General features: G+C 54.0%; 2 protein-coding genes across 11 annotated transcripts in view; one reads left to right on the forward strand and one right to left on the reverse strand.

The window, feature by feature from the left end:
• ST3GAL4 (ST3 beta-galactoside alpha-2,3-sialyltransferase 4) overlaps positions 1–8,584 on the forward strand; it is a 33,465-nt gene extending 24,881 nt beyond the window's left edge. For 5 of the 10 annotated variants that reach the window (XM_027580295.2, XM_027580286.2, XM_027580296.2 and 2 more), the window contains exons 3-11: positions 131–215; positions 629–709; positions 2,416–2,513; positions 2,741–2,801; positions 3,346–3,441; positions 3,538–3,727; positions 4,463–4,612; positions 7,854–7,997; positions 8,301–8,584. In XM_027580295.2, the coding sequence (XP_027436096.1) occupies positions 131–215; positions 629–709; positions 2,416–2,513; positions 2,741–2,801; positions 3,346–3,441; positions 3,538–3,727; positions 4,463–4,612; positions 7,854–7,997; positions 8,301–8,387 (992 nt within the window). In that variant the 3' untranslated portion in view covers positions 8,388–8,584. The remainder of the gene's footprint in view (positions 1–130; positions 216–628; positions 710–2,415; positions 2,514–2,740; positions 2,802–3,345; positions 3,442–3,537; positions 3,728–4,462; positions 4,613–7,853; positions 7,998–8,300) is intronic. The other 5 variants (XM_027580288.2, XM_027580292.2, XM_035722765.1 and 2 more) reach the window with 4 other exon arrangements.
• Positions 8,585–14,799: 6,215 nt separating this feature from the next.
• Positions 14,800–27,619, reverse strand: part of KIRREL3 (kirre like nephrin family adhesion molecule 3) — a 539,810-nt gene continuing 526,990 nt past the window's right edge. The window contains 5 exon segments of the mRNA XM_027580085.2: positions 14,800–17,962; positions 18,545–18,631; positions 22,002–22,111; positions 23,747–23,854; positions 27,313–27,348. Of these exon segments, the coding sequence (XP_027435886.2) occupies positions 17,519–17,962; positions 18,545–18,631; positions 22,002–22,111; positions 23,747–23,854; positions 27,313–27,348 (785 nt within the window). The 3' untranslated portion in view covers positions 14,800–17,518.

The following is a 27,619-nucleotide window of genomic DNA, read 5'->3' on the forward strand; positions in this document are numbered from 1 at the left end:
ACTCTGGCCAGGCGAGAGCCAGGGGCCGGGTCTGCTTGAGTTGGAGGTTGCAGGGGCCCGAAACAGGGTCGGTGCACTGGGGCTGTCCCTGCCTGTCTCTGTCTAGCTCCTCTGTGCATGTGCCCTGCAGGCTGGAAGCTCCTGGCCATGTTGGCTCTGGTCCTGGTCGTCATGGTGTGGTATTCCATCTCCCGAGAAGACAGGTACATTGAGCTGTGAGTCCAGCTTCCTTGTCCTTCCATCAGTTCTTCTCAGGAATGGGCTCAGGGATGGAGGGTCATGGGGTGATGGACCTAGTGGGGCCAGGAGGGTTCAGAGGACCAGGGTATGACCCCTCCCTTCAGCTGTTAGCATGAAATCCTTCCGGGAGGGTTAGGTAGTGGGTTTGGGGTAGGGTCTGTGATGTCTCCCCAGGGTCCTCACCCAGGGAGCTCAGGAGAAAGGAGGGCCGGATCTGCAATGAGGTGGTCTCAGAGCAAACGGGTTGAGGTGATTCTACCCTGCACATCACTCTCTGGGACCTTGGGACCCATGTCATGGGAGAAGGTTGAGGCTGCCTGGGATGCTGGCCCCTGGGCCCCGAGAGGTCTGACTGGAGCTCCTGCCTCCTCTCCTTTTCTGTCTCCAGTTTTTATTTTCCCATCCCAGAGAAGAAGGAGCCGTGCTTCCAAGGTGAGGCAGAGAGGAAGGCCTCTAAGCTGTTTGGCAAGTAAGTACTTGAGGCTGAGGTGGGGCAGGGCACGGGGTGAGGTGGATGGGGAGTTTCACAGGATGGGGACCTCAGTGCTGGCTTAGATGGAGGGAAACTTATTAGTGGACATGGGTTAGGTGAGCCCGTGAGGGGAGGAGAGGCCCTTGGACATATATATGTATGTGTAATATAATACAATATGTAATATTATATTATTATATATAAGATCATATAATATATAAATATAATTTATATATTGAGTGGGAGGTTGCAAGGGCCCAAAGTATTGTATTATTAAATATTATTTCGTATAAGTAATATATTTATTATATATAATGTTATTCTATATTAGATATAATATACATAATATGTATTTTGTTATTTATTTTATTATATGTTATAAATATGTATTATTATATATTTAAAATATATAGCACATATCTTATATAAATATATAATATATATTATATGTAAATACATAATATATATGATATATTACTATATTATTAAATATTATATAATTACATTATATATTATATATGATATATATACTGTTAGTCAGGGGCCTGACCCGACTCTGATTCTGGCTTCTTCAAGATTAATCCCTTTCTTTTTTTTTTTTAATTTTTTTATTTTACTTTACTTTTTTTTTATCAATTCTATCTTACTATGTTATGTTAGTCACCAGACGGTACATCATTAGTTTTTGGTTTATTTATTTATTTATTTATTTTTTAAGATTTTATTTATTCATTTGAGACACAGAGTTAGAGAGAGAGAGAGCATGAGCAGGGGGAGAGGCAGAGGCAGAGGGAGAAGCAGGCTCCCCGCTGAGGAGCCCGATGCAGGGCTCGATCCCAGGACCCTGGGATCATGACCTGAGCTAAAGGCAGACGCTTAATCATCTGAGCCACCCAGGCGCTCCACATCATGAGTTTTTGATGTAGTGTTCCATGATTCATTGTTTGCGTATAACACCCAGTGCTTCATTCAGTACGTGCCCTCCTTAATACCCATCACCAGGCTGACCCATCCCCCCACCCCCCTCCCCTCTAGAACCCTCAGTTTGTTTCTCAGAGTCCATAGTCTCTCATGGTTCATCTCCCCCTCTGATTTCCTCCCTTTCATTTTTCCCCTCCTACTATCTTCTTTTTTTTTTTAATTAACATATAATGTATTTGTTTCAGAGGTACAGGTCTGTGATTCATCAGTCTTACACAATTCACAGCGCTCACCACAGCACATACCCTCCCCAGTGTCTATCACCCAGCCACCCCATCCCTCCCACCCCCCACCACGCCAGCAACCCTCAGTTTGTTTCCTCAAATTAAGAGTCTCTTATGGTTTGTCTCCCTCTCTGGTTTCATCTTTTTTTTTTTTTAACGATTTTATTTATTTATTTGACAGAGAGACGCAGCGAGAGAGGGAACACAAGCAGGGGGAGTGGGAGAGGGAGAAGCAGGCTCCCCACTGAGCAGGGAGCCCGACGCGGGGCTTGATCCCAGGACCCTGGGATCATGACCTGAGCCCAAGGCAGCCGCTTAACGACTGAGCCACCCAGGCGCCCTGTCTCTAGTTTCATCTTGTTTCATTTTTTCCTCCCTTCCCCTATGATCCTCTGTCTTGTTTCTTAAATTCCTCCTGTCAGGGAGATCATATGATACTTGTCTTTCTCTGAAGATGAATCCCTTTCTCATCCCCACCCTGCTCTCACCTCTGTGCAGCTACTCCCGAGATCAGCCCATCTTCCTGCAGCTGAAGGATTATTTCTGGGTCAAGACGCCCTCTGCCTATGAGCTGCCCTACGGGACCAAAGGGAGTGGTAAGAGCGGCCAGGTGAAGGGGGGTGGTGGGCTCCCCTCGGCCACACTGCTTCTTGTTCTTTGCGGCCCGCGGTCCCAGTACCCACGTTCTGAGCCAGGCTCCGATGTGGGGGTCAGGGGAGGAGCGGGGGCAGTGGAGGCTCTGAGGAGCAGCGGAGGGAAAGTTGGCAGCCTTTGGAAAGCTAGCTGTTGTCATGGGCCCCTCCCAATCTGCGTCTTTTTGTAGAAGACCTGCTTCTCCGGGTTCTAGCCATCACCAGCTACTCCATTCCAGAGAGCATCCAGAGGTGAGGAGACAGTCCTGCCCTGAGGCTGAGCGCCCTCTCCCTCCTGCCCCTACGCGACAGTCATGGGCCAGCAACTCCCAGTGAGCCTTCCTATCTCTGCTCCCCTGCGGCCAATTTGACCCTTCTTCCCAGCCTGCCTGTCTCCCGGGGAGGCAGGGGCGCCAGTGTCCACGGCAACTGAGCCTGGGCATCCAGGTGCCGTCTGTAGCAGGCAGGGTATTGCCGTGGCAACAGGCGGGCTTGGGCACCAGGAGAGGGGGCTTTGAAACGGGCTTTCTTATTGGTCCCCACCGGGAGCCCTCCCTCCTCCCCTCCTCCGTCTTCCCTGCTCTGCTCAGTCCCCTCTCGCCTTAAAGCCCAGGGCTGTGGAGTCTGCAGGACCGTAAGCAGGACTCCTTGGAGATGCCTGGGCCCTGGGGGATCGGGGGCTGAGGCGGCCTGGGAGGGAATCCGGGGCCAGGCCCGAGGGCAGACCCAGAGCAGGAGTTAAGTGGGGCAGGAGCAGGGATCACCCCTGGGGCTGATCCCCCTCTGCCCACGGCAGCCTCAAGTGTCGCCGCTGCGTGGTGGTGGGGAACGGGCACCGGCTGCGCAACAGCTCACTGGGAGACGCCATCAACAAGTACGACGTGGTCATCAGGTCTGTAGGACCGGCCATCATCCCTTCTGTTTGGGAGTGACTGTCGACTGGCCCGTGGGGCTCTGGGTGACGGACATCCTCCTACCCGCCTTTCAGATTGAACAACGCGCCAGTGGCCGGCTATGAGGGGGACGTGGGCTCCAAGACCACCATGCGTCTCTTCTACCCCGAGTCAGCCCACTTCAACCCCAAAGTGGAGAACAACCCAGACACACTCCTCGTCCTGGTAGCTTTCAAGGCAATGGACTTCCACTGGATTGAGACCATCCTGAGTGATAAGAAGAGGGTGGGTGGGGACATGGGGAGGGGAGGGGTCCGGCCTCAGGGATGGGACCCTGCCTGTCTCAGGACCTCACGCTCCACAACGTCTGCCCTGTGGTCCTAAAGAGCCCACAAGGGGAAGGCGTGAACTCCGTGTTCTGTGGGGCTTCTGAGAAGCCGCCGCCGAAGCAACCAGGGCCGACAGCCTGTGGGAGTCGGGTGGCGCCCCAGGCTTGAGGCTGCCTGGGCCAGGGAAACTGCCAGAATATGTGTTTGCCGGTGAGGAACGTGGGAGCAGAGGAGCTGGTCAGTAGCATTTCCAGACGGGGGCTGGGTTAGAACAGGAGATCTGTCCTTCCGGGTGGTGTCCACTGCGTCTTTCTCTCATCCAGTCAGTTGCTGAACGATCCCGTCTAGCATTTTCGCCAAGTGTTTACACAGCCCCACACTTAAGCCCCTTCCACCTGCTTGAATATCTTTGGAAGTGGGCCGTAGTCGGACCCCATGCTCTACACAGCATGTCACCTGTCCACCCCCCTGCACCCCGGGCAGGGCCCTCCCGCCTCTCTCTCCCCACTCCTCTCTGGTCGCCCTTCCCTTCTTGGGTGCGGGCCTAGCTCCACCTCCCCCGCCACCCTGCATTCCTGGGGGCCTCCGCCATCACGTGGACCCCATCTGCTGGCTCAGGACCACCAGGCTGGACTTGAGAAACAGGTCTTCGCACACCCTCATCTCTCCCTTCCAATCCTGTGCCCTGCAGGTGCGAAAGGGCTTCTGGAAGCAGCCTCCCCTCATCTGGGACGTCAACCCCAGGCAGATTCGGATTCTCAACCCTTTCTTCATGGAGATTGCAGCTGACAAACTGCTGAGCCTGCCGATGCAACAGCCTCGCAAGATTAAGCAGGTGCAGGTGATGGTGGGCTGCGGGCAGGGGAGTTCCTAGTTTCTGGGGTGGGACGTTTCTAGAGGCTTGGGAGGCCCTGGAGGACCCCAGGAGAGGGGAAAGTAACAACTGAGATGGCAGTTTGCATTTGAACAGCACCTGGGACAGCTTCCTGACCACACCTTGCTGCACACCCTGGTATTCAGTCTGGTTTAGTTGGCTGCGGGAGGGGAGAGTGCGTAATTTTGAGAACTGTGGGGGCATCTGAGAAGCAGGAAGTTGGGGGAGGGTTTTTATAGGGCTTGGGGCTGGAGTTAGAGGCTCTGGCAGGTGCGGTCAGAATTTATGAACCAGGGAGTTGCTGGAACAGTCTGTGGCCTGGCTTTTGAATAACTGGGGTTTCTGCAGTTGCCTAATAGGTCACTTTATATGTGATCTTATCTTGGAACAGATTAGAGTGAGTTAAAAGGAGCTCGAGCTTCAGTTTCTCTTGTGTGTCCTGCTTTGGTGTGATGTGTCAGTTTTGGGAGTCATGGTACAGTTTTGCAAGCTATGGTTTTTGTTTCAGCTGGTGGGCTTTAGCCACCAGCTCGTACCTTTCCAAGGTCTTCCACACGTGCCTTTTGAGCCCCCAGAGAGGCTGTGTGGGATAGTTGTCAGAGGTAACTAGTAAACATAGCCAGGACCCGGCTGTCCTGCTTACGCTGTAGCCTTGGGCAGATCGGCCACTTGGAGCCATGTTTTTTCTTATCTGTATGGTAGGGATGGTATTAGTACTGACCTTTTAAGGCCCTTGTAGAATTTAAAAACATAATTATGTAACATGCCTATCGCAGAGATTGGTACACAGTGGATGCTCACTGTATTTGCCAAATTTTGCATCAAGAATCTTATTCTTCACTGAATATCTACTATGATTCAGCGTCATATGTTGAATGTGTCCTTTGTGGCTGCTCAGTCCCAGGCCCCACATTTGCATGCTTGGGGAGTAAGACATGCACCTTGCCCTAAGGACACTCAGTCTAGCAGAATAAACATACAGGTTGCAACATGGAGTGGCAGAATGCCCCAGTAGAGAGTTGTTCCAAATGCTGTAGGAGCTGGGAGGAGGGGCAGACCTCTGTGTGGGGCTGGCTGGGAGGCCCCCCACCCACCCAGAGGAAGTGGTCTTGGAGTTGGGCCTTTGAGGGGTCATGGGCCCCATCAGGCAGAGACTTGGGGAAAAGGTATTTCCTTTTGGCAAGACCAACCAGCTCCTCTAGCATTGAGTTCTAGCACAAGTGAAGTTGAGGGGAGCAGAAAGGAGGCATTTTATGCCCCTGATGGGGTGTGTGGCCGAGGGGGAAGGACCAGAACCCAGCTTCTGGCCGTGGGAGGGGAAAAGGAAGGGATGCCCCTGATGTAGCGGTTTCCCATTGCTGCCTGCCTAACAAATCACCACAGTTGAGTGGCTTAAAGCAATACCTATGGATGGACTCATAGTTCTGGCAGTCAGAAGTCCAGCAGGGCATGGCTGAGTTCTTATCTGGAGGCTGGAGTGGGGTTGGGGCAGGGGGACACGCTTCCAGGGTCCTTCTTGTCAGAGAGATTCAGTTCTTTGTGGTTCCAGGACTGAGGTCCCGTTTCCTTTGCTGGCTTTTAGCTTTGATACCCTCAGCTCTTGGAGATGCTGTGGGTTTCTTGCGATACAGCCCCCTCCACCTTCCAGCCAGCAACCGCATGATAAATCCTTCTTGGGCTTCCCACCCCTGACTTCCTCCATGACCGACCTCTAGACCCAGTTGCAAAAGCTCAGATAATTAGGTCAAGCCCACCAGGATGATCTCTCTGTCTTATGGCCAATGGCACCTGTTGGGCAACAGACTGTAATGTACTAGGTCTCAGATTTGTAGGTTCCACGTGCACTCAAGGGTCATTCTTAGGGATCTCCCGCTACACCATTTATTTTACAGGTGAAGTTGAGAGATTTATCACAATTCTTGGTTTCCAGTTTACACAGCTGGCTGGGTGGTAACGTGCTTAACTAGTATAGGGAATACAGGGGGAGAGGGGAGTCTGGCAGGTTTCAGGAGCCCGTGACCAGGCAGAGCTGTCTAGCAGGCCATGGAAATGTGGTTCGGCAAAGGTGTGGACTGGATAAGATAACTTAGTGGTGGTCAAAGAAACAGGAGGGAAACAGAAGGCCCCGGCAGGAAGGGACAGATGAAATGACAGAAGAGCTCAGAAGGGACACTGGGAAAAACCTGGGCCGACGAGGTCCAGGGAGCGGCTCCTAAATGGGAGTGGGCAGACCGAAGCAGTCAGGAAGGCAGGTTGTTGAAGCTGAGGAAGGCAAGGTCTGTGAGATTAGAGTTATCGGGTGGCTGAATTAGGAATGAAGAAAGTATGTCTCCCCCTGCCCCCATAGCAGCCCATATGGTGGGTGGGAACAGTATTGCTATCCCCACTTTACGGAAGGGGAGAGCCCACCCTCATAAAGAGGCACACAGCCCACGAGTGAGAGAGCCCCCAGGTTTTCTGAAAGAGGGGAAGTTTTTCAAAGCAGAGAGCAGAACCTTTACATTCCTTGAGCAAAGAGTCGTAGGCCTGTTTCCCTATCTGTCAAACGGGGCCCATGATAGTGTCTACCTGAAAGTGTTTTTGTGAAGATCGGATGCACTCCCGTATTATACGGGGTAAAATACTTAACATAGGGTCTGGCACACAGTGCTCAAAAGGTAATAGATGGTGATGATGATTACCATTGTCATTATTGTCATCCTGATTGCCGTCATCATGCCTCAAGGCCCAAACCCTCCCTGAGCTGTGTTGGGCTATCCTACCCAGTCTGGTAGCCCTGAGCTACCTGTGGCTATTTAAATTTAAGTCAATTAAGTTAATTAAGTATAAAATTAAATAAAGTGAAAGATTTAGTTCCAGCCCCACTCCCATGCCCCGTAGCTGCATGTGGCTCATGACTGCGGTGTAGACGGCCCAGATGAAGAACATTTCCGTGGAAAAGAAAGTCTGTTGCACGGGTGCCTGGGTGGCTCAGTCACTGGGTGTCTGCCTTCGGCTCAGGTCCTGGTCCCAGGGTCCTGGGATTGAGCCCCGCATCGGGCTCCCTGCTCCGCGGGAAGTCGGCTTCTCCCTCTCCCACTCCCCCTGCTTGTGTTCCCTCACTCGCTGTTTCTCTCGCTGTCAAATTCATAAATAAAATCTTAAAAAAAAAAAAAAAGTCTGTTGCAAATTGCTGGCCTAATACCTTCCCCACCCCTTGTCCCCTCAGAAGCCCACCACCGGCCTGTTGGCCATCACACTGGCCCTCCACCTCTGCGACCTGGTGCACATCGCCGGCTTTGGCTACCCAGATGCCCATAACAGGAAGCAGACCATTCACTACTACGAACAGATCACACTCAAGTCCATGGCGGTAAGTGGGCCCTGCTCCTGAGCTGGCTGGGGCGGAGCTGGGGACACTGGGTAAGTGAGAGTGGTACCAGGGACCCAGAGGCAGCTTGTGGTGAGGTCACTCGGAGGGTGGAATCCAGACCCCTGGGCTCCCAGCCTGAGTCCGCTGTCCCTCTGGCCACACAGGTCCTGTCTTCCTTCTGGGAGCCAGCCCAGGGAAGGGAGCCCCCAGAAGGGCGGGGCTGTGGGGAGCACCAGAGAGACCTTCTTGGGCCGGGGAGGTCCCTGGGAGTCCCTCAGTTTGCTTCCTTGGCTGTCTCCACAGGGGTCAGGCCACAATGTCTCCCAGGAGGCCCTGGCCATCAAGCGGATGCTGGAGATGGGAGCAGTCAAGAACCTCACATTCTTCTGACTCGGGCAGGAGCTGTACCCGTCAGTCCGCCCGCTCTGCCACCCGAGCGGCCCCATCCATGGCTGTGGGGGTGCCTGGTGCCAGCATGACCCGCTTGGACTCTCCCTCCTCTGTGTGCAGAGGGGTCCTGGTACTGGCCGGGCCTGAGACGGGGCCCTGCCTCTGGCAGCTCTCGTGGCGGCCGTATTTGGTCAGGGTGGAGGCCCTGGGGTGGTAGGAGGCCGCCTGAGGCACAGGGTTTGTGCCGTGGCACCCCCTCTCCACCAGCGCCAGGAGCTTATTTAATGGGCTATTTAATTAAAGGGTAGGAATGTGCCGCGGGCTGGTCCCATGGCATCGGAGAAGGGGGCAAAATACAGTGTTCTGCCCACTTTCGATAAAAACACGGAAGTGCTGCGTCCACTAGAGCCTAGACCCAGAGCAGGCCTCCCAGGAGGGCAGGGGCGTCTGGAGCGGGTGGGTGCCCTCCAGAGAGGGGCTGCTACCTCCCAGCGGGCTTGGGAAGAGCAGTGGGCTGGGGGTTCCACGGAGAATGGGACCTCATCTAGAAAAGAGGTTTGAAACCTAACATTAAACTATTTTTCCTAAAATGGAAGCCGTTGTGATACCCTGTGTCCTTCAGGTTGGGGAGGACATGGAGGGGGCAAGTGGGTCACAGCAGTGCCCCCCCCCGGGCCCCCAGCACTAGACAGGCTGGTTAAAGACCAGCAGTGTCTCTGGGACCCTGTGGGACCCAGAGGAGGCCATGGTCATTCAGGAAATAATTACTGGGTACAGTGCTTGGTGCCCAGTCATTCATTGTCATCCTGGTGACGTCATGGTCATCCAGGCGAGCAGGTGGTGCCCAGAGCAGGCTGCTGCTGGACACTCAGCCTGGCAGTCTACCTCCTGGTTTACTTCCCAGAGGTAGGGAGAGGCAGGAGGATGCCAGATGGGAGTGGCAGAACCCTCTCCTCCTCTCCCTGCTCCCTCTCTTTTCCCTCTCAAGCCTTTCTTTTCTAAAACCTCATGCTGGGAGGTGTGCGTTTGAGGACAGGGGTGGAGTAAGACAAAGGAAGCCAAGTTTCCTTTCTCAGATTAAGTGGGAATCATAAAATGGAATTTACACAAGGTCCTGCCCAGTGGCCCAGGCTGCCAGGATTGGGATGGGCAGGGTTTGGGCAACGTCTGAGGGATTTGGCAAGGCCTATCCAGCCCGTTGCCGGGCCAGGGGACAAAATGCTGTTTTCCCTGGGTTTCTAGAATTATGAGAGCCCTGCCATTTGCCTGTATCTCCCTGCTTTGTTCTCCATCTTCCCAGGCCTGCTTAGCTGCCAGCCGGGCATCTTGCCACCCCCACAGCTGTTCCTTTACATCTGGAGCCAGGAGGGAGAGCTGGAGCTCCCCCACAGGAATGGGACTCACAGCTGCGTTCCTGGCTTTCTCGGAAAGAGTTGCAGCCTTGAGGTTTTGAGACCGCGAGACTGGGACAGGACAGATAAAGAGGGGCAGAGATCTGGGAGAAGCAGAGGAAGATGACACACTTCTGGGCCGAGCGTGGGAGTAGCCTTGAGAACACCCAGCCTCGTGCCACAGAACTGTCCTGAGGAGTATCGCTGGGAATAGAATTGCCTGCTCTCTCAGAAGCCTGGTGGCATTACTTTGCCAACTGCTCTCCCCCCAAGGGAGAGGGGGATTCCGAAAGCAAATAGGGCCCCAGCCTCTGCAGCTCCTCGCCCTCTCCCCTCTACACGGGCAAGCGTTGTCTCCAGGCCTTAACCTGGGTGGTGGCAGGGTGGGGTGGGGGGCGACTTGTTGACTCCAACAGGGGTGTGAACGTGTGCGCCGGGCTCTTAGCTCTGCTTACCCCTAAGGCTTCCCCAGCAGCTTCTTGTGAGGGTGTGCAAGGGAGTGTCCATTTTCCCATCCAGGGCCACTGAAAGTGGCTGTCAGCACATATGATCCAGCTGTCCTGGACTGGGGCCACTGTCTCTTACTGAACACGCCTAAACTTGAGCCAGAATCTAGCACACAGGGTTGGGTCAGATTCCCCCCTCCACGCCACCCCCCTAAACTCCACACACACGCATAGAGACACGGGAGCATTTTACATTCTTGTTGGGTTATGCCTCCGATGCTATGTGCAGAGAGTCCTTCAGAAGTACATCCTGATAAGAGTGTGTGGGGGGAGGGGGCATATATATCTAAACTGGCCATTGTTCCCTTGGTGGTCTCAGCTCTCTCCAGGGTGCCCCAGCCCCAGTGCAGATTGCAGATTGAGTCAGTACTGGCCCAACGTCAGAGCGGGGAGTAGAGCTTTGATTTGGAGTCTTTGGATGGGGTTCTTTGGTGTTCTGAGAAAGGGACTGTCATTCTTCAGTTAGCTCAACCAGTGGGAATGAACTGCCTCCCAGTCGGCCTGGTACTGATTAAACAAACATGCCCTGAAAACGAGGCGGGAGGGGAAGTAGGGAACACTATGGGAAAGCACTTGAGTCCAAGTCTACACATCTGGGATCCACACCGGGCTCTGCCGCGTCATTCTGTACGACCGTGGGCCAGTCATTTCTCCATGTCTACACTCCGATTCCCACATTCGTTGAGACGAGAGGGTGGTCCAGCCAATGAGGACCACTTACACCAGAACTATCTGGGGCTGATTTAAGAACGCATTCCTGGGTCTTATCCAGGCCGCTGGGGAGGAGGCTCAGGAATCTGGAATTTTAACAAGCACCCAGAACCGCCGCTCCAGCAGTCTAGATTCCAGGAGGAGCTCACGGCCTCTTTCAACTCCACGGTCTGCGCGCGCACAGCCCAACCTGATCCCTGGCGTCCCTGAGGGGTGTTAATTAGGCGCACGCGCGCTCCTCTCCCGCGGGCGGTGGGCCACGCAGCAGCCAGGGCTCTCAGTTTGCCGCGCCCCCAGCGGCGGCGGCGGAGGCCGGGGTGCGCATGCGTCGCGGGCGCGGGGCCGGCGCTGGCCGCTGTGGGAAGCGGGTGGGGACGGACGACGACCTCCCGCAGTCTGCCCGGAGTCCTCTGGGGCGCTCACCCCAGCGCCGCGCCTCGTCTGAGGCCGGCGCCTCCCTGGCAACCGGCTCAGGGCCTGGCGATGGCTGTAGAGGGGAGTCCAGGGCGGGCTGGGGCGGTGGTGGGGTGGGTCCCCGCCCTTCTACCCGGGTTTGCTCAGCCCTGTTTGCTCAGCCCCTGTAGACCGGAACTCCTCTGCCTCCCGCTGGGCTCCTTCACGTGACCTCCGTTGACTTCACCGCAGAGGCCGGGTTGAAACAGACTTGGACTGCGAGGGAGCAGAAGAGAGCTCCATCCGGTGTGAACAGTGGGGGAAACTGAGGCCCGGAGAAGTGAAGGGATTTCCCCCCCCGCCCCCAGCTCGACCACCTAGCTGGGCAAGACAAGAGTTTAAGCCTTTTACCTAGCTCAGGAACACATTTAAATAAATGATATTCTATATTCACAACACATCGTGTTGCCTTAATTTTGGACACTTCGGGTTTTTATTTACACTTTCTGAGGACATAAGTACATCCAGTTGCTTTACTCCGGAGGCTGTCTAGCTTATGAAAAAATTTGAGCTTGGTTGGAAACAGTTCTGTCTTTGAGGCGGCAAGGCGTAGTACACACAAAATACGGACGATTGGATCGTGGGTTTTCCCTGCTCTGTCATGTAATTACCCAAGTACACCTCTGCACCTCCATCTGTATCACGCATGCCCATCTCACAGTGAGGTTTTAAGGATCTAATGGGAATACGGTTGTGAAAAGATGGTGTAGACTGTAAAGTATGATATAAATATTAGATTGGAAAGCTGCCTCACATGATGGGAAGTCCTGGGAAGCGTACGAAACAGGTGAGGTACACATCTGGAGGGCCAAATATTTGCCCAGGTACTAAGATGGCTGGTTACAGAAAAGCCTTTGTCGTCAAATCACCCACAAGCTAAATACGACATTGGCAAAATGACTCAAATGCAGGCTTCGCATAATCAAACAATGCACAGTGATTTCAAACTGCTCTCTGGCAGTGGTTTTCAAGTTGAAGTCAGATGCCTTTAGGGGTTTTTGGAGAAAGTGGTTTCTTGGGCAACGTGATCCATCCTGATGGCATGCAGGAGGAGGTTCCTAAACCGAGGTTGACAAGGACGAGATCTCAGAGTTGGGATGCTCTTCTCTAGACCCTCCGACCTTTTCGATGCCTTAATCATAGCTTCAGAAAACTGTTAGTTTTGAGCATTCCCATGGTTCTGCACCCGGATGCGGTTCCAGGAAAACTTTCCAACTTAAAAGTTTAGGGAGGGATGTGTGGTGAGTGTCTGTAGTGTTAGCCTGTTTTCCTGTCCAGTTCTTTCGCAGTGAGTTTACGGCTCATGAGACACTTGGGGGATCCTGTGCCCGAGAAATGAACCTTGAAGCTCATTATTAGGTGTCAGATTTGTTGGGGCGGGGGGGGGGGGGGCGGCGGCAAATGTATCGGAAGGCTCCACTTCATGGAAAGTGATTACAGAGAGCTGGGAGCAGGTGGGAGAGACCACAGTCCTGTCTAGGAGGGGTTAGCACAGACGATTTGACAAAAGTTTTTAGGGAAAAATGAACTTTTGGGGGTTGATTTTAGGTTCCTGGAGAAGATCAACAATTTAAAGCCCACGCACCCCTAGACAGAGGCACAGCTCTCTCTCATGGCAAGGCTGGGAGGGTGGAGCTGAGCGGAGGGAATGAGAGAAGGCTCAGATGTTGAAATCACCCTAGGGGATAAAAGTTGGAATTACTGAACTAAGCTATTCCAGAACCATCTATTATTCTGAGGCTTCCTAAAACACTATTTACATACATCACCAACTTTAACACTCAAGGAGTATCTTCTCTGCTTAAAGATGTATTTCTCTCCTGAGGAAAAAACTCACAAAAGTAGAAGTTAGAATCCGGTAGGGAGAGTCTCTCCTGTCTGTTCTTTTTCTCGGTAGGTTTCTGTCCCACTCCTATAGCCACACATGGCAGGAGAGCTAGAGAGACTTTTAAATTAAAAGTCAGAGAGGAGGTTCTTATCAGAAAATTCCTTCTTCATTCAGTATTTCTCCCAAGTGCAATGTCCGTTAGTGTCATGGATACACTGCCTACGGGCAGCAGGGCCCTCTCATTTCCTTACAAAGGGGGTGAAAGTGGTATCTTTTAATTTAATCCCCCCGACAATGTCTTTGCCTAATTGAAGGTGACCCTCAAGGGGATGAGTCCCCATATTCAGCTCCTATCTCGAGGAGCACTTTTCCCCTTGCATAATTGGTAACAGATTTCGGAGAAGCCCCAGTTAACTAAGACCCAGATTCTCCCAAAGAAGACCTGTTTCCTGAGACTTCATTCACCTTGTCTTTGAACATTAACAATTTGGATTCACGGCACAGAGGACGGTTAAAAGGGAGCATTATTCGAATGGTTTCTTAGCACTCCAAAATATTTCCAAGGACCGGGACACCTGGGTGGCTCATTCGGTTAGGCATCTGGGATCGAGTCCCCGCATCGGGCTCCTTGCTCATCGGGGAGTCTGCTTCTCCCTCTGCCTGCTGCTTGCCCTGCTTGTGCGCATTCTCTCTCTCTCTCTGACAAATAAATACATAAAATCTTAAAAATATATATATATTTCCAAGGGCCTTAGGTTAAGAAGGTTAAGAAGGAAAGGAAAGAGATGTCTTTGCATAGCTCAGGGTCCCTGATCAGCAAGCTCAGGGGTTGAGGACGTCCTAGCTCTGGGGGTGGGCTGAGTGGACTGTCCCAGAGAGGAGCTCTGGGAACATGGAGTGGCACCAGGGATGTCGACCACAAGTCAACGATGTCTCTTGTGAATGGTGTGTGTTCACAAAAGGCCTTTTAAAGATGAGGGCTGTGTCGGAATGAAGAAACCTACAGGGCCTGTGATAATGAAAGCTTTTAGCGTCTGTCAAAGACTTAGCCGTTAGAGAGGAGGGGGAGATGGACCCAGGAGGAATAGCAGTTAGAGATAGACAGAACGGATGGTCCTCCTCTCCTTATAACAAACACGTATTCATCCAGGGAAACAAATCTTTATTTTTAGACAGACGACTAGCTTGAAATTGTCTCATTTTCCCCAGTTTATGACCTAGTTAGAGAGACTGAAACACAGGGGGTTGGGGAAAAGATGTTTGGAGCCTTACCACTAACAAGAAGTAACCATCAGAGTGAGAGTGAGAGCTCCTTATCAGTGATTCTCAAAGACTGCTGGTAATTTTGATGCTAAAGCTGCAAATAAATGGCTGCTATACGGTTACATCTCCTAAAAACAACTTAGATAAGAGGGTTTTTTTAAAAAGACTTTTGTAAAAGGGAAGTAAAATTTAAGATTTAGCGGAGATGTCCTTAGTCTTAAAATAAGCACAGCAAGTGGTATTTTAAATGAAAATCTCTATACAAATTAAGATCGTTTTTATTTAAATTACTTATACTTCTAATTTAATAAAGAGTTTATTTTGTAGGGAAACTTCCTAGAGCATAAGCTAATGGCAGGACTTCCCCCCGCCAGCCCGCCTTGGTCTTTTTTTCTGGTGCCCTCATAAACCGCACACACGATACCTGGGCAGAGCTAATGGAATCTGGGGTGTGGACCTTGGGATTTCGGTTCAAGTTCCATAACAGCACATGCCTTACACCCCGTGTCCCTCCCATGCAGGCAGTGAGAAATGGATTTCCCGTTGGCTCCTTTTCTGCTGTTCCGAGAAGCCTCCCAAGGACGGCCTCATGTTTATTTTCTTTTCCCTGGGTCCTCTCCACTCCGGAAGCTCAAGGGCAGCTTTGAGGCCCTATTACTTTAGAGCACTTGGTTCAATCAGCTTCATCAGAAACGGATTTGCTGTGGTATTCTAGCTCATCATGTGAGAGTGTTTCCTGTTCCATGAAAGTTGAAGAGGTACTGGAAATGACCCCGGGCTTTCCAGACTGATAGCGAGCCTGAGAATCAGAAACCGGGCTCCCATCCAGGGCCTGGGAGCCAATAATGAATTTTAACGCTATCAGAAAACTAGATACTGGTCTGGGTGGGGTGGGGGTGACTGGATACACAGGATGGCTTTGTTTGGCGGGAGTGCGGTCTGTCCAGGTCGCCTGGGGACTTGAGGTGGAGGATGCTAGTCCCGCCTGCCTTCCTAACAGAGCTGTGGTCCCTCCTTGCTGAGCCTGCCCCAGAGTGGGAACTAGCAGGTGGCCTTTACCGTCAGCCGTTTTCATCATATTCTAGGATGACCGCGGCCTTGAGTTTGTGCTTTGGATGGAAATACTTCACAGGGGAGATCATGTGTGTATAATGTCACATTTGCCACTTGTTAGCCTGTGACCTTGGGCTTCTTGAAGCCGCATTCCCTGGTCTGTAAAATGGTGATCCTTTGTGAAGATTAAATAAGATTACAGCTGTAAAGCACTCATTTCAGTTCATTTGAAATCACCTACAGGAGAATCCAGGGCTTCCCTCTGCCTCAAAACCTTTTTTTAACCCCTCCCTTTACCAGCTTTTTTGTGCCCCTCACTCTTCTGCAGGAAGGAAATAGGGCTGGGGACAACTGAGGTGGGCACGGAGTGCAGTCTAGGCTCCTTCTCAAGGCCGCCACTTTCCAGAAGCCTCCAGGTGTTGCTAATTCCCCCCCCCCCCCCGTTCTTCTCTTTCACCGAGTTCTTACTTGTGACCTCCTACCCCTTCAGCAATTCTTTGAGGGACTCATGCATTGGAAAGAGCTCATGGGGTTGGGCCTTGCGTGGCCAAGTCTTGATGACACAGGCCCTGTGCTCTCTGCTTGCTGCCATGATAGTTCACATTCTTACCCAGAGTACCTGAAGCTCGAGAGGGACAGAACTCCTTCTGTTCTATGGGAGAACAGTATGCTTACTTGTTCTTCTGGTTATGCCGTCATAACCTGAGATTCCAGGCAAGAATGGGCACCTCCACCCTTTCACGAGAACTGTATATGTGTATGTGGCTGGGGCAAGGGGTAAGGGGCAATGTAGGTGTGGTGAAAATTAGGTGGTAGATGTGCCACCCACCTCCAAGGTGGGGAAGGCTGGAAGGAATTAATAGACGAATCTTTAAGTCATCCTTTTCCTGTGCACCACACCACCTTGCATCTGTTCTTAGATCCTTGTTCCTTGTTGGCGGAGGCAAAATATGTGCGGGTTTTAAAGACCTGACCTCTAGTCTCCTTAAGCCCTACGTGCTCCAGGAAAGACTCCCTGCAATGACTGTTGGAAGAACCCGGACCCAGAGAAGCTCTCACACTTCTTATATTAACCCCGATTGTGCTGGAGGGCAAGAGGACAGTACAGGAAGCAGGGGTGGGTGGGGAGGCTCTGAATTGCACAACCTGGAGACAGGAGCGTTGGGCGAGGTTCCCCAGGTAGGCCCATGTTCCCTCCTACCCCTCCCTCTCCCTCCCAGGACATCAGTCTCCGACTGGGCCAGTCCCACCTCAGAGTTCAGAGGCCTCAAGTCCAAGGACAGAACTGCAAGAGTATGGACACAAAACACCGAACAAATTGGGGGTGGGCTCACAGCCAGTGTGGCAGGAGAGATGCTCCGGGGCCATTTCCGGCTTCTCAGCATCCAGGGTCTGGGCTCTGAGCAGCAGGGGGCGCTGGTGGGGGGCGTCTGGTGGAGGGGGGCAGCCCAGTGCTGGGACGCGCTTCACCCCCCTTCTCCCCAGCGTTGTGGAGGAGCAATAGGTACAGGGGTAGGGCTGTGGGCAGCACAAGGTAGAGCTCAGGGGGAGGCCGGAGAGTGGACGGCAGTTTCATTAAAGCAAAGTTCTAGCTGCCTCGAGTGCCTGTAGGGGGAGGGCCTCCAGGAAAAGGCCAGACCGGAGGGCCCAGCACCGAGCACAGCGCACTCAGCTGCATCCTCCGACCGCGTCCCCACCCGCCCGCCTCTGGCCCCGCTGCAGCTGGGGACCCGGGTTTGTGCTTGATCAGGGGCTTCGGAGGAGGGCGGTCGCAGAGGCACGGGGCGTGGGGGTGCTGTCCTGGAGGCGGCCGGTTCTGGGGTGCTCTGCAAAGCACCCACAGTCTCTGGAGAGCCAGAAGGTGGCACGCTCCCCCCGCCCCTTCCCCAGCCCGCCCCAGCCCTCCCCAGCGCCGGTTTGGGATTCTCAGACGTGAGTCTGCATCCGCCGCTGCAGGGGTCGGCTGGGGTCGGAGTTCTGGGAAGAGGACTGGGAGTGGTGGGAGGACGAAGCAGAGGCCTTGCTGGCCTTGTCGAACTGCACGTAGCCGTCCTGCTTGCCGCTGCTGCTGACGCTGCTGTCACACTGCGTGTCCAGGAAGGAGCTGCTGTCGCTGAGGGAGCCCCTCTGGAACTCGCGCTCGCAGAGCTCGATGGACGAGCTGCCCATGCCCAGCACGAACCTCTGCCCGTAGTCGTAGAGGCGGCCCTGGCCGCTCAGGGTGCTGTAGATGTTGGTGAAGGACATGCCCGTGGGCACGCGCTGCTTGCCCGCGGGGCGCAGGTCCGGCTGGCAGCTGCTGAGCGAGATGGTGGGGGTCGAGTGGTGCTCTTTGAAGGTGTTGACGCTGTAGTAGCCATTGGTGGGGTCCTGGGAGGGGGCCAGAGCGAGAGCAGCGTCACCCGGCGGGCACAGCCTTCCGAGGCAGTCCTCCTTGGCACGGGGAGGAAGGGGACAACGGCGGGCACGGGGCGGCGGCTGGAAGGAGCCGCGTGGCACGGAGGGGAGGGGGCGGGCGGGTATTGCGGCGGCCGCAGGGGCGGGGGCGAGGGGCCGAGGGCATGCGGCAGGGGGCGCTCCACGCGCCACGTGTCACTAGGTCGGGGCGGGGCAGAGGCTGCTGAGAAGCCGACCTTGAAGGGTTTTTGTGTTTTTGTCCAGAACATGGCTACTTAATTTAAAAACGGTGTTTGTGAGGAAGCTGTGGGAGAGGAGGACCGTGGGACCGCAGCCTTCACTCTCCCGCCTCCTGGGGCAGGCGAGCGTCCCACCTCCGGGAGAGAGAGAGAGAGAGAGAGAGAGAGAGAGAGAGAGAGAGACTAGGCACCTGTCCTTAAGGTGACCTCTGGCCTCCTCGTTTCCCGTCTTTGTTTGTCTGGATCTGGGCCTTAAGGCATGAGGGCTGAAGTCAGGATTCCACAGCTGTGACTTCCAACTTGTGGCTATTCTTACCTTCAGGTTCTGAAACTCCTTCTCCTCTTCTTTGAGAACCTCCAGCTGCTTCAGTACTGAGTCTTGTTGGAATTCACCCCGGTCCATCTACAACCCGAAAATGGCTGCTCAGTGGATTGGAGGTGGGCTAAGCGTCCACTTCCCGCAAGGAAAAGATAGAGGAATGAACTCAAAAGAAGCCTGCCATCTCTGTCTCCCCCTCCCCACCTCCTGTCCCTGGCTGGCCCATGGAAGGCAGGTGGAGGAGGCATGGGGAGATCCCAGATGTCGTCATCGTTCCTGGATCCCTGTCCTGAGAGACAGGGAGAGACAGGAGGAGTGGGGGGCGGGGCAGTTTGCTAAGACCACACTTTCTTCCCTTGGGCTACGGCATGACCTCCAGAGATCTCACTTGGATGATTCGAGTCGATTCATGGAGCATTTACTGAATTTCAGGCCAGGCATACACACATTGAGGGACATTAAGATAGGGCTATACACAACAGGGAGCTGGGTGTGTAGATAAATAATTACAGAACCTCTGGGTTCAGAAGGCACAGTCTGGGGTCCCAGCAGGGCAGCTCATCACCCAGTGCTAGGCTCCGTGAAGGTCTTAGGAAAGAATCACAGTGCAGTACTACCTGTGAGATGCTGGCAACATGGGCCACACCTGTTATTCATAGCAATGGCTTCGATGTACTAAACGTTACCTTCCTAACAGAGGCCAAAGAACCTTGGGGCAAGGATCACTTTTAGCTTCTCTTTGGGTCCCCAGCCCACCTGGCACAGCGCCTTGTCTATTGTGGTCATTGACCAAAATGCTTTGGGCGTGAAATCACAGGTAACTGTTTTAATTTGTCATGCCTAGCACAGTGCCTGGTAGACCGTAGGGCTGTTGCAAATGTTATGTTTGTGTTGGCTGAATGAATGGAATGGCATAGCTCTCGATCACTGAACATGGAAGTAACAGTTAGATGGAAGGTGGAAAATCAAGCATGCTTGGCACACGGTGGGTACATGAATCTGGATAACCACGGTGACGCTGACTTATCCTGTGGCACACAGATGCTTCCCGGGTGTCACTTCTGCATACGACATGATCTAGGACAGCCTCCCACCCGCTCTTCTCCCTTGTGACTCACTTTCTCGGTCTCTTTTCGGAGCCTCATGGCATCAGCCAAAGGGTTTCCATTCTGTTTCGCCCTCACTGATACTGCTTTTTTTCATTTTCCAGTAAATGTTCAGTGTCTGCCTGGATTGGAGGGCTTTCCCACCAGATTCAACTTCTAAGCCTACCTCTCATCAATGTTGGGGCCTTACAGGGGCCAGGGGGTGGGGGGAGTGGGGGAGGGGAGGCTCCCAGCAGGTCCCTCTGCCAGGGTCCCTCCCCCCACCCAACCTCACACATCCTCTTAACTGACTACTGAGTGACCCCCCACTCTTTCTCAAGGGTTTGGATTGCAGGGTGTGGAGACACTCTGAGGCAATCAGGACGTCCCAGTGGGAGGGGATTCAAGGTCCTTTTTGGGAGGAAGGACACGCCAGGACACTTCCACACCAGCCTTGATGAAGCTCATCTACAGAGACATCCATTCCTTCTTGGATCTAGGCTCTGGTTTCCACTCTTGTAAGATTAATTGCTCTCCTGTGTCAGGCACTGTGTTTGGCCTGGGGGGGAAAGAGATACGCATAGATTTGGGAATGTGCCCTTCTGGAACTCTGAGATAATCGGGGCGCTGACGTGTAATCCGAGCAATGCACTATAAAAGAGGAGCATGCAACGTGTTTGAGGAGAGCAGGAAGTGTGTAGCTCTGCCAGCAGTGGGGAGGGGGAGAGGGTTAGGGACAAGCATGGAGAATGGTGGAGGGAGTGACATTTGAGCTGATTCTCCTAGGAGAATGTGAAATTTAATAGGCAAGATCAACAGGCCTGTGTAAAGTCTCAGAGGTATAAAAGACTCAAAGGCTGGGAACAGCAAGTTTTTGGGGTGTCTGGAGGGCCGGGTACATTTAGTAGGAAGATGGAGCTGGAACGGCCAGCAGCTGCCACCTCTCCATGAAGGGCCTGAGACATGCTTGGTGGTTGGACTTTATCTAGTAGACAGGGGGAGCCACTGAGGGATTTTAAGTAGGAGAGTAACAGGATCCAATTTTCGTTCTAGAAGGACCCTTTCTGTGGGACTCTGGAGGGTGGATTGAATAAGGTGGTTAAAAAAACCCAAAAAACAAAAAAAACAAGGTCGGGCGCCTGGGTGGCTCAGATGGTTAAGCATCTGCCTTCGGCTCAGGTCATGATCCCGGGGTCCTGGGATCGAGTCCCGCATCAGGCTCCCTGCTCCTTGGGAGCCTGCTTCTCCCTCTGCTTCTCTCTCTCATGAATAAATAAAGAAAATCTTAAAAAAAAAAAAAACAAGGTGGTGAGACCACTAGGCTGTGGTACTAGTCCAGAGAGCCACGATAAGGCCCCATCAGGGAAGTCATAAGGGGACAGGGGCAAGGGCACACATTTTGAGAAAGTTTCTGAAGTGGAATTGAAAGGACCAGAGAATGAGATTTGGAAAGAAAAAGACTGGGTGAGGAAAATGTCAGTTCAGCTCAATCATGTTGGTGAGCCTCCACCAGGGGCTGAGAGTCCTTGGAGTCTCGGGGATGAACAAGGCAGCTTGCTCACCATCTAGCGGAGACAGATAAGGGAAAGGGTGATTTTACAGCAACACAGTGGCTAACATTTCCTGAGCACTTACTGTGTTCTACAGGCTCCAAGTCCTTTATGGGTTTACTCATTCGGCCGTCACCATGGCCTTGTGCGCTACGACTTTCATCCCCACTTCACAGGTGGGGAGACTGAGGCACAGGCAGGCTCCCTGCTCTTCAACCCGGGCTTGCTGCTACTCCCTCAAGGTATTTGAACCATGACATAGTATGCCCTAGAGTTTTCTAGCACAGTTTCCCAGGTTTCTGCTTGTACAGCTGGGTGGATTATGGTCTAGTAACAAGAATCAGGAAGAGCGGCAGGCTTAGGTTTGCTGAAGAAGTTATGAGTTTTTTTCTGGTGAGCACTCGGGTTCCTGAAGAGGAACCTGTATTTCTTGTAGACTTTTGGGGCTGGGTTTGGGGGAGGGGCAGGGCAGGTACTGAATATCTATCATATTCATGTGTGTATAGAATTATGTACTAAGTGACAACATATTATGGCACTTTATGCATGTGTTGTCTCTCTACTGAACAGTCAGGTTCCCTGAAAGCTGGGATGGCATCTTAGATGGCTTTGAGTCTCCCAGAACACCAAGTGCAATGTAGCAGATAGACAATAACTCTTTGCTGGCGGAGAATGGGTGCCTGACCTATTATGGGGGGAGGGCACATCTTGACCGATGCTCTGCTTCTCGGGAGCATCCAGGCCACCAAGAAGCCTCTGGAACCAGGACCTTCGGGGCACAGAGATCGGGATGGGGTGGGGATAAGATGGCATTCTCACCATCAGCTGCTTGATGGTGGGGTGTTCCTCAGCCTCCCGGCCGGAAGCAGGCTCCTTATGGACAATCTCCACTCGGATGTCATTCTTGGCCGACACAACCCCTTTGAGATCTGGACGTAAAATAGGAAAGTGTAGATGACAGTTTCAGTCCTCATCCTCAGGCGTCAGGGCCTGAGATGTCAAGCCCCCACTTCCCCCGCCACCCCCAGGGTTCACCGTCCAGCCCCTGAACTCAGTAGCTTCCAGCCCCCCACCCCCACCCCCACCCCAGTAGAACACCTGTCTGGATGTGCTGTGGGCTGTTGGGGCTTCGGCTCTCTTTCTCTGTGGGTCGTGTTAGGTGCACCTCAGCCTTCCACTCTGCTGCCCTGGCTTGAGAGGCCATCCTCGTGCATTCATCTGCCTCACAGAGCTAGGTCCTTTTTATCCTCCTTCTAGAAGTCTTTCCTGGCCTAGTCTACCAGGCTCTTCTCTCTCCATTAAGAGAATCGCTAATCTTACTGTCAGAAGGGGCCTCGGGGTCCCATGGTCCATCCCCCGCCCAAAGCAGACACATCCCTGACACGTGGCGGTCCAGCTCTTGGGTCAATGCTTCAGTGGTGGAGACTTTACGGCTTCTAGGGGAGACAGCTGATTGAGAGTCGGGGAGCTCTGTTAGAAGACTCTTGCTAAAACATGCTCCCCTATAATTTCCACTGAGAGGGGGTCAGGGAGCTTCCAAGACCACATCACTGGGGGCAAGCAAGAGAGCCATGGCTGCCAGGCTTGGGGTGGAGGAAACCTAGTGGGGGACACCCCGCTTTCTTCTAACACATCCAAGTGGTGGAGGGAGTCGGCTTCTTCTGATTATTCATCTTGTGCCTTAGGATCATCGAACGTTAGAGCCAGTGGGGTCATAAAAGTCTCATCACGCAATCCCTAACTATCACACGCAAGGAAACTGAGGCGGGGAATAGTGGCGGCTTGCCCAGATTCGCGTGAAAAAGGCAGGGCTAGAAGCCTGAGCCCCTACTGGTGGCAGAAAAGGGTGGGGCTAGAAACCCGAGCCCCCACTGGTGGTAGGAAAAGGCGGGGCTAGAAGCCCGAGCCCCCACTGGTGGTAGGAAAAGGCGGGGCTAGAAACCCGAGCCCCCACTGGTGGCAGAAAAAGGCGGGGCTAGAAGCCTGAGCCCCCATTGGCTTCCCTCACTCAGTCCTCCCAGTTTATCCGTCCGCGCGTCCGCCCTTGACAAGTAGCGTCAGAGCTGCACTCGGGCTGGAACTCCAGGTCCGAGTGATTCCTCAAGAGTGCAGAATTTTATCGCTAGTGACTGCAGAACTTTAAAAGTCTTCACAAAGGGATGCCTTGAGTGCTTTTCTCCCCTTCGTTGTGGGTGACCTACTTCTCTGGTTAGACTAGCAGAACCTGGAGGGCAAGGATCAAGCCACCTCCCCCCAACCCCCTCCCAGAGTTCTCTACGGCTCCATCCAGCCATAGGTGCTCAATCCCGAGTGCTGGCTGACGGCCTTGGAAGACGAAGCTCACTTCCGTTCAGTTCCGCATCAGTTGCGTGCCCACTAGGTGCCAGACACCACGTAAAGCACTGCACATAAGAAGATGCCAAAGACCCCATCCCTACCCCAGCAGCTCACAGCAGGTCAGGGCCCCTGCTCACGGCACTCCTGCTTACTTGCTCTCCGGAGCAGTCTAAGCCTGGCCTTTTTCTCTGTCCCCCTCCCTGAGCTCCCGGGTCCCCCTCCCGTACTTCTCTGGGAGCGGGCACAGCAGAAGGCCACAATGGTTGCCAGAAGGACGAGGAAGGCCACACCAGCTCCTACGGCCACCCCGATGATGACGGCCATCGGCACAGACTCTGTGGGAGAGAAGCAGGCACAGCCGATGGGAAATCAGGGACAGCCCACTCTCCCCACCAGGGCCTTCCCCAGTTTCCTCAGGGGGGGGGGGGCAGCCCCTGGGGCTAGACACCTGCACTCAGGCCCTCCTGGGAAGTGCCTGGGGAGGGGTGAGGGTGAGGGGTGGGGCCTGGGCCGGCCCAGGCAGAGTTCCAACAGGGGTCAGCTCCAGCGGGACTCAGGGATTCAGGACCGAGGAGGGGGTGCGAGGGACTACGGAAGAGGTGGGTGGGGAGGGAGGCAGGCAGACATGGGGAGGGGAGGGCCAGGGAGGGCTACCTGGAGATGAGAAGCAAGGCTGTGGTACTGTTTAGCTCCCTTCTGTACTAAACCAGGAATAGTCTATCATGCGGGGGCTGGAGAGTAGAAAGTCCTGGATTTTTTTTTTTTTTTTTTTTTGTAAAACGACTATGGTCACTTCCCTTGTTTGCCTGGTTTGTGCTCTCCTTCTCTTCCCGTTCCCAGGTGCAGAGGATGGACATGGACCACCAGCTTTTAGAGAGTTCTCAGGCCTGAGGCAGCTTGTCCTCACGGGCCTGCCGGGCACCAGGGTAGTAGCTGCCAGAGGCCCAAGTCTTAGGTGCAAGGGGGGTGGTCAGGATTGCAGCTGCCCCCCACCTCTCTAAGGAAAAATGCTCCTTTTCCTTGCCCCCCCCCCCCCCCAGTTCTGCTCCTTCTCTTCCAGGGCCAGTCCCCAGGCATCCTGGTAGCCCTCTCTGCCAGGCGCCCAGAACTCCAGCTAGGCAAGCCCTCACTCCCTGCTGAGTTTATCTGTTCAGGGCCCTAGCATGGTGGAGATGCGGATGGGGAGGGTATATTGGGGGGTGTGTGTGTGTGCTCTTCCAGACAGCCCTGGCCCTTCTGTGGCTGCATGTGGGCTGGAGTACAGGATTTGGAGCCCCGTATAGTCCATTGGGAATAGAATTAGAAAATTTGGGGGCAGGGAGTCCTTACGGCCTGCTGAATCCAAACCTCCCATTTATAGATGGAAACACTGAGGTCCAGAGAGGTCGCATGACTCAGTCAAGGACGCACAGCTGCAGAAGGCCAGGGCAAATCCCGGCCTCCTCTTGCTCCCCAGCTCCGTCCGCTGTATCACACAGCATCCTCCAAAGTTCACGTGCTCTGGACAGCCCAGACGCCAGCACCTTTTCTGAGCAACTTACCTCACCTCTCTATCTCCAAAATGGGATCATTACAGTGCCCACCTCAGGGGGTGGTTACAGGGTGAGTAACCACTCACTCCATGAGTGAATGCAAGGAAAGACCTTGAAACTGAGTCTGGCACCAGTCCTAGTCAAGTGTTTGCTCCAGTTTCTGGAGGGGTAGGAGAAATGTAGCAAGATCAGAACCTTGAATGAGAAGAAAATTCCTTCTAGAGCCTGAGCTCCCTGCCCCCCAACATGCCCCACATTGTCAGTGTGGATGACTGCGGGATGTCTGGGACTTTGTCTTGGGCTGTGGGTTAGCCTCTCATTGCTGTTGGTTGCTTTAAAGAGGGCAAGAGAGGAAGAAACCCTCCAGGCCTGGCCCCTGGAGGTGCAGCTGGGCGGCGGCGGTGGGTCGCCCCCTCCCGGGAGGAGCAGGTGCCCAGGGTGGGCAGCGTTGGTGGTTAGGCTGGATCTGCACAACAGTGCACTCATCACCTGCCTATTGGTGGCTGAGACCGCTGTGAGAGTGGCAGGGGAGGGGAGAGGAGAAGGGGGTGCGGAGAATACGCAGGGATTAAAAATGGGAGGGGTCTGGGTTGGTCTCAACAGTCAGGAGTGACAAAGGGGACTTGACCTCAGTAGACCTCAGTCAGACCCATGAGCTTGCTTTGGTACGTAGATGATTTCTGTCTTTGGGTTTTAATTCTGTTAGGCAAGGAAAACTGCTTTGGAAGCTCATTGGCTCTGTTCTTTTGAATTTTATTAATTTGGGTTCGATTTGGTTCCTCCTTGATTCCTCCTAAGTCTCCTTGGAAACACTCAAGTCTTGTCTCAGCTGAGCTCAAAGCCAAAGGATGACCGTGGAAGGTTCCTTAAGCTCTGCAGGCCTCGATGTCTCTCCCGTCCAACTAGAGGACCAGGCAACAGTATCTAAGGTGACTTCTGACCCGGGCATCTTGTGAGGCCACATTTCCTTCAGTTGTTATACGGCACCGTCTTATCTGGAGAACTGTCTCCGAGTGGGGGGGCTGGGACAGAGAGAGGGTCTGCTGGGGTCAGGGGGACCACTGGGGTGGCAGTCCCTCTGCAGCCCGCCTGTGTGTGTGTTTCCTCCTTGCCTGGCTACCTGGGGACTGGCCAAGGCCGCATGGGCAGGCTGTCCCTCTTGGATGTTCCCTGGAGAGGGGCGGGAGGAAGGAGCCGCCCTCCTGCTCAGCCTCACCTCCTTCCAAGGAGGGGAACTGGGCATGAGGAGTCTCAGCCAGGAAGGAAGGTGTCAGGGAGCTGCAGATGAGTGTGAACAGACGGGAGACATGGACACAAGAAGGTGACACCACCTCCAGCACCAGTAGTGGTTCTGAGGGAGAATACCACAGGAGTCTATGTACTTCCTCTGGGAGCTTGCCCGGGCCCAGACTGGTGCTCTTAAAGGGCATATCCGCCCAGAGGGGAGGGTGTGTGGGCCCCACAAGGAGCTTGATGAAGGGACTGGCGGGCCCTAGCTCCTTCACGGTCAATGTGGCAGAGGACCCCCACATCTTGCTCATGGCTCTTGTCGGCTCCATGGAGTCTGGCTTGCAACGTCCTGATTCTCTTTTTGGGTTTCTGCTTGGAGAGTGGAGGCAATTGTCTTGTGTGGGGTCCTAAGACAGAGCAACTCAACCCTGGGAGCCTGAGGACCACCTTGCTGCTGGGCACGTGGGGAGGGAGGCACTGCCCCGCAGCCTGAGCCCCCGGGTGGATGACACTTCACTGGGGGAAAGGCAGGCAGGAGTAGGGGGAGGAGGCGGCGAGCAGAAAGCATGGATTAGCATGGGTTATGCAGGCCCAGGGGCTGGGAGGCCCTGGAGTCCTGGGAAGCATGGCCAAGCTGGTGATGATGTTGAGAAGCCGGAAGAGTCCAGGAGAGCCTGGAAACAGAGGGAGGCCAGGCCAGGGGCGAGCTGAACCCAGAGGGGAGGAGCCAGGGTTTCCGAAGAGACGGGATGGGAGGAACAGAGGGGGAGGAGTGAGAGCCGGTGTCCTGGGCTGCAAGCAGCCTGTGGGCTCTGGCATTGGCGACAGAGGAGATAGGTCTCTGGGGTCTCTAGGCCCATGCTGGCTGGGAACCCCTCTCCCTGCTCTGGCTGCACTAAAGCCTGGAGGTGGGGGGAGGGCAGAGAAGTTAGCGGCCTGCATAGGCCTCCCTACCCCTTTAGGGTCCCTCCCCAACTAGCCCAGAGGTCCCTTCCTCCCAGCCCGGGGAGTTCTCATGTCTCCTTCCGTACCTGCTTCCAGCCCGGCTCCCGACTTCATTTCCGAACCTGTTTGGAAATAAAGCAAGCGTCCACAGCCAGGGCCTGGCTGGCCAGGGTGGGGTGGGCCTGGGGCCGGCCACCTGGTGGGGATCGGGATGAGGGGCTCCCTCCTCTCTCATGTTTCCGGGACCACCCAACGGACCCAGGCTAGCTGAACTGAACTGGGCGTTCTTTCAGACTGACTTAGAAGAGACTCCCGAGGGGTAGGGACCAGAGAAAGAAGTTAAGGCTTGGGAGGAGGGGGGTATCTGGAGAGGGTGGGGTGAGAACACTAAGG

The sequence above is a fragment of the Zalophus californianus genome, chromosome 11 (genome assembly GCF_009762305.2).
Source record: "Zalophus californianus isolate mZalCal1 chromosome 11, mZalCal1.pri.v2, whole genome shotgun sequence".
NCBI classification, from domain to species: Eukaryota; Metazoa; Chordata; class Mammalia; order Carnivora; family Otariidae; genus Zalophus; species Zalophus californianus.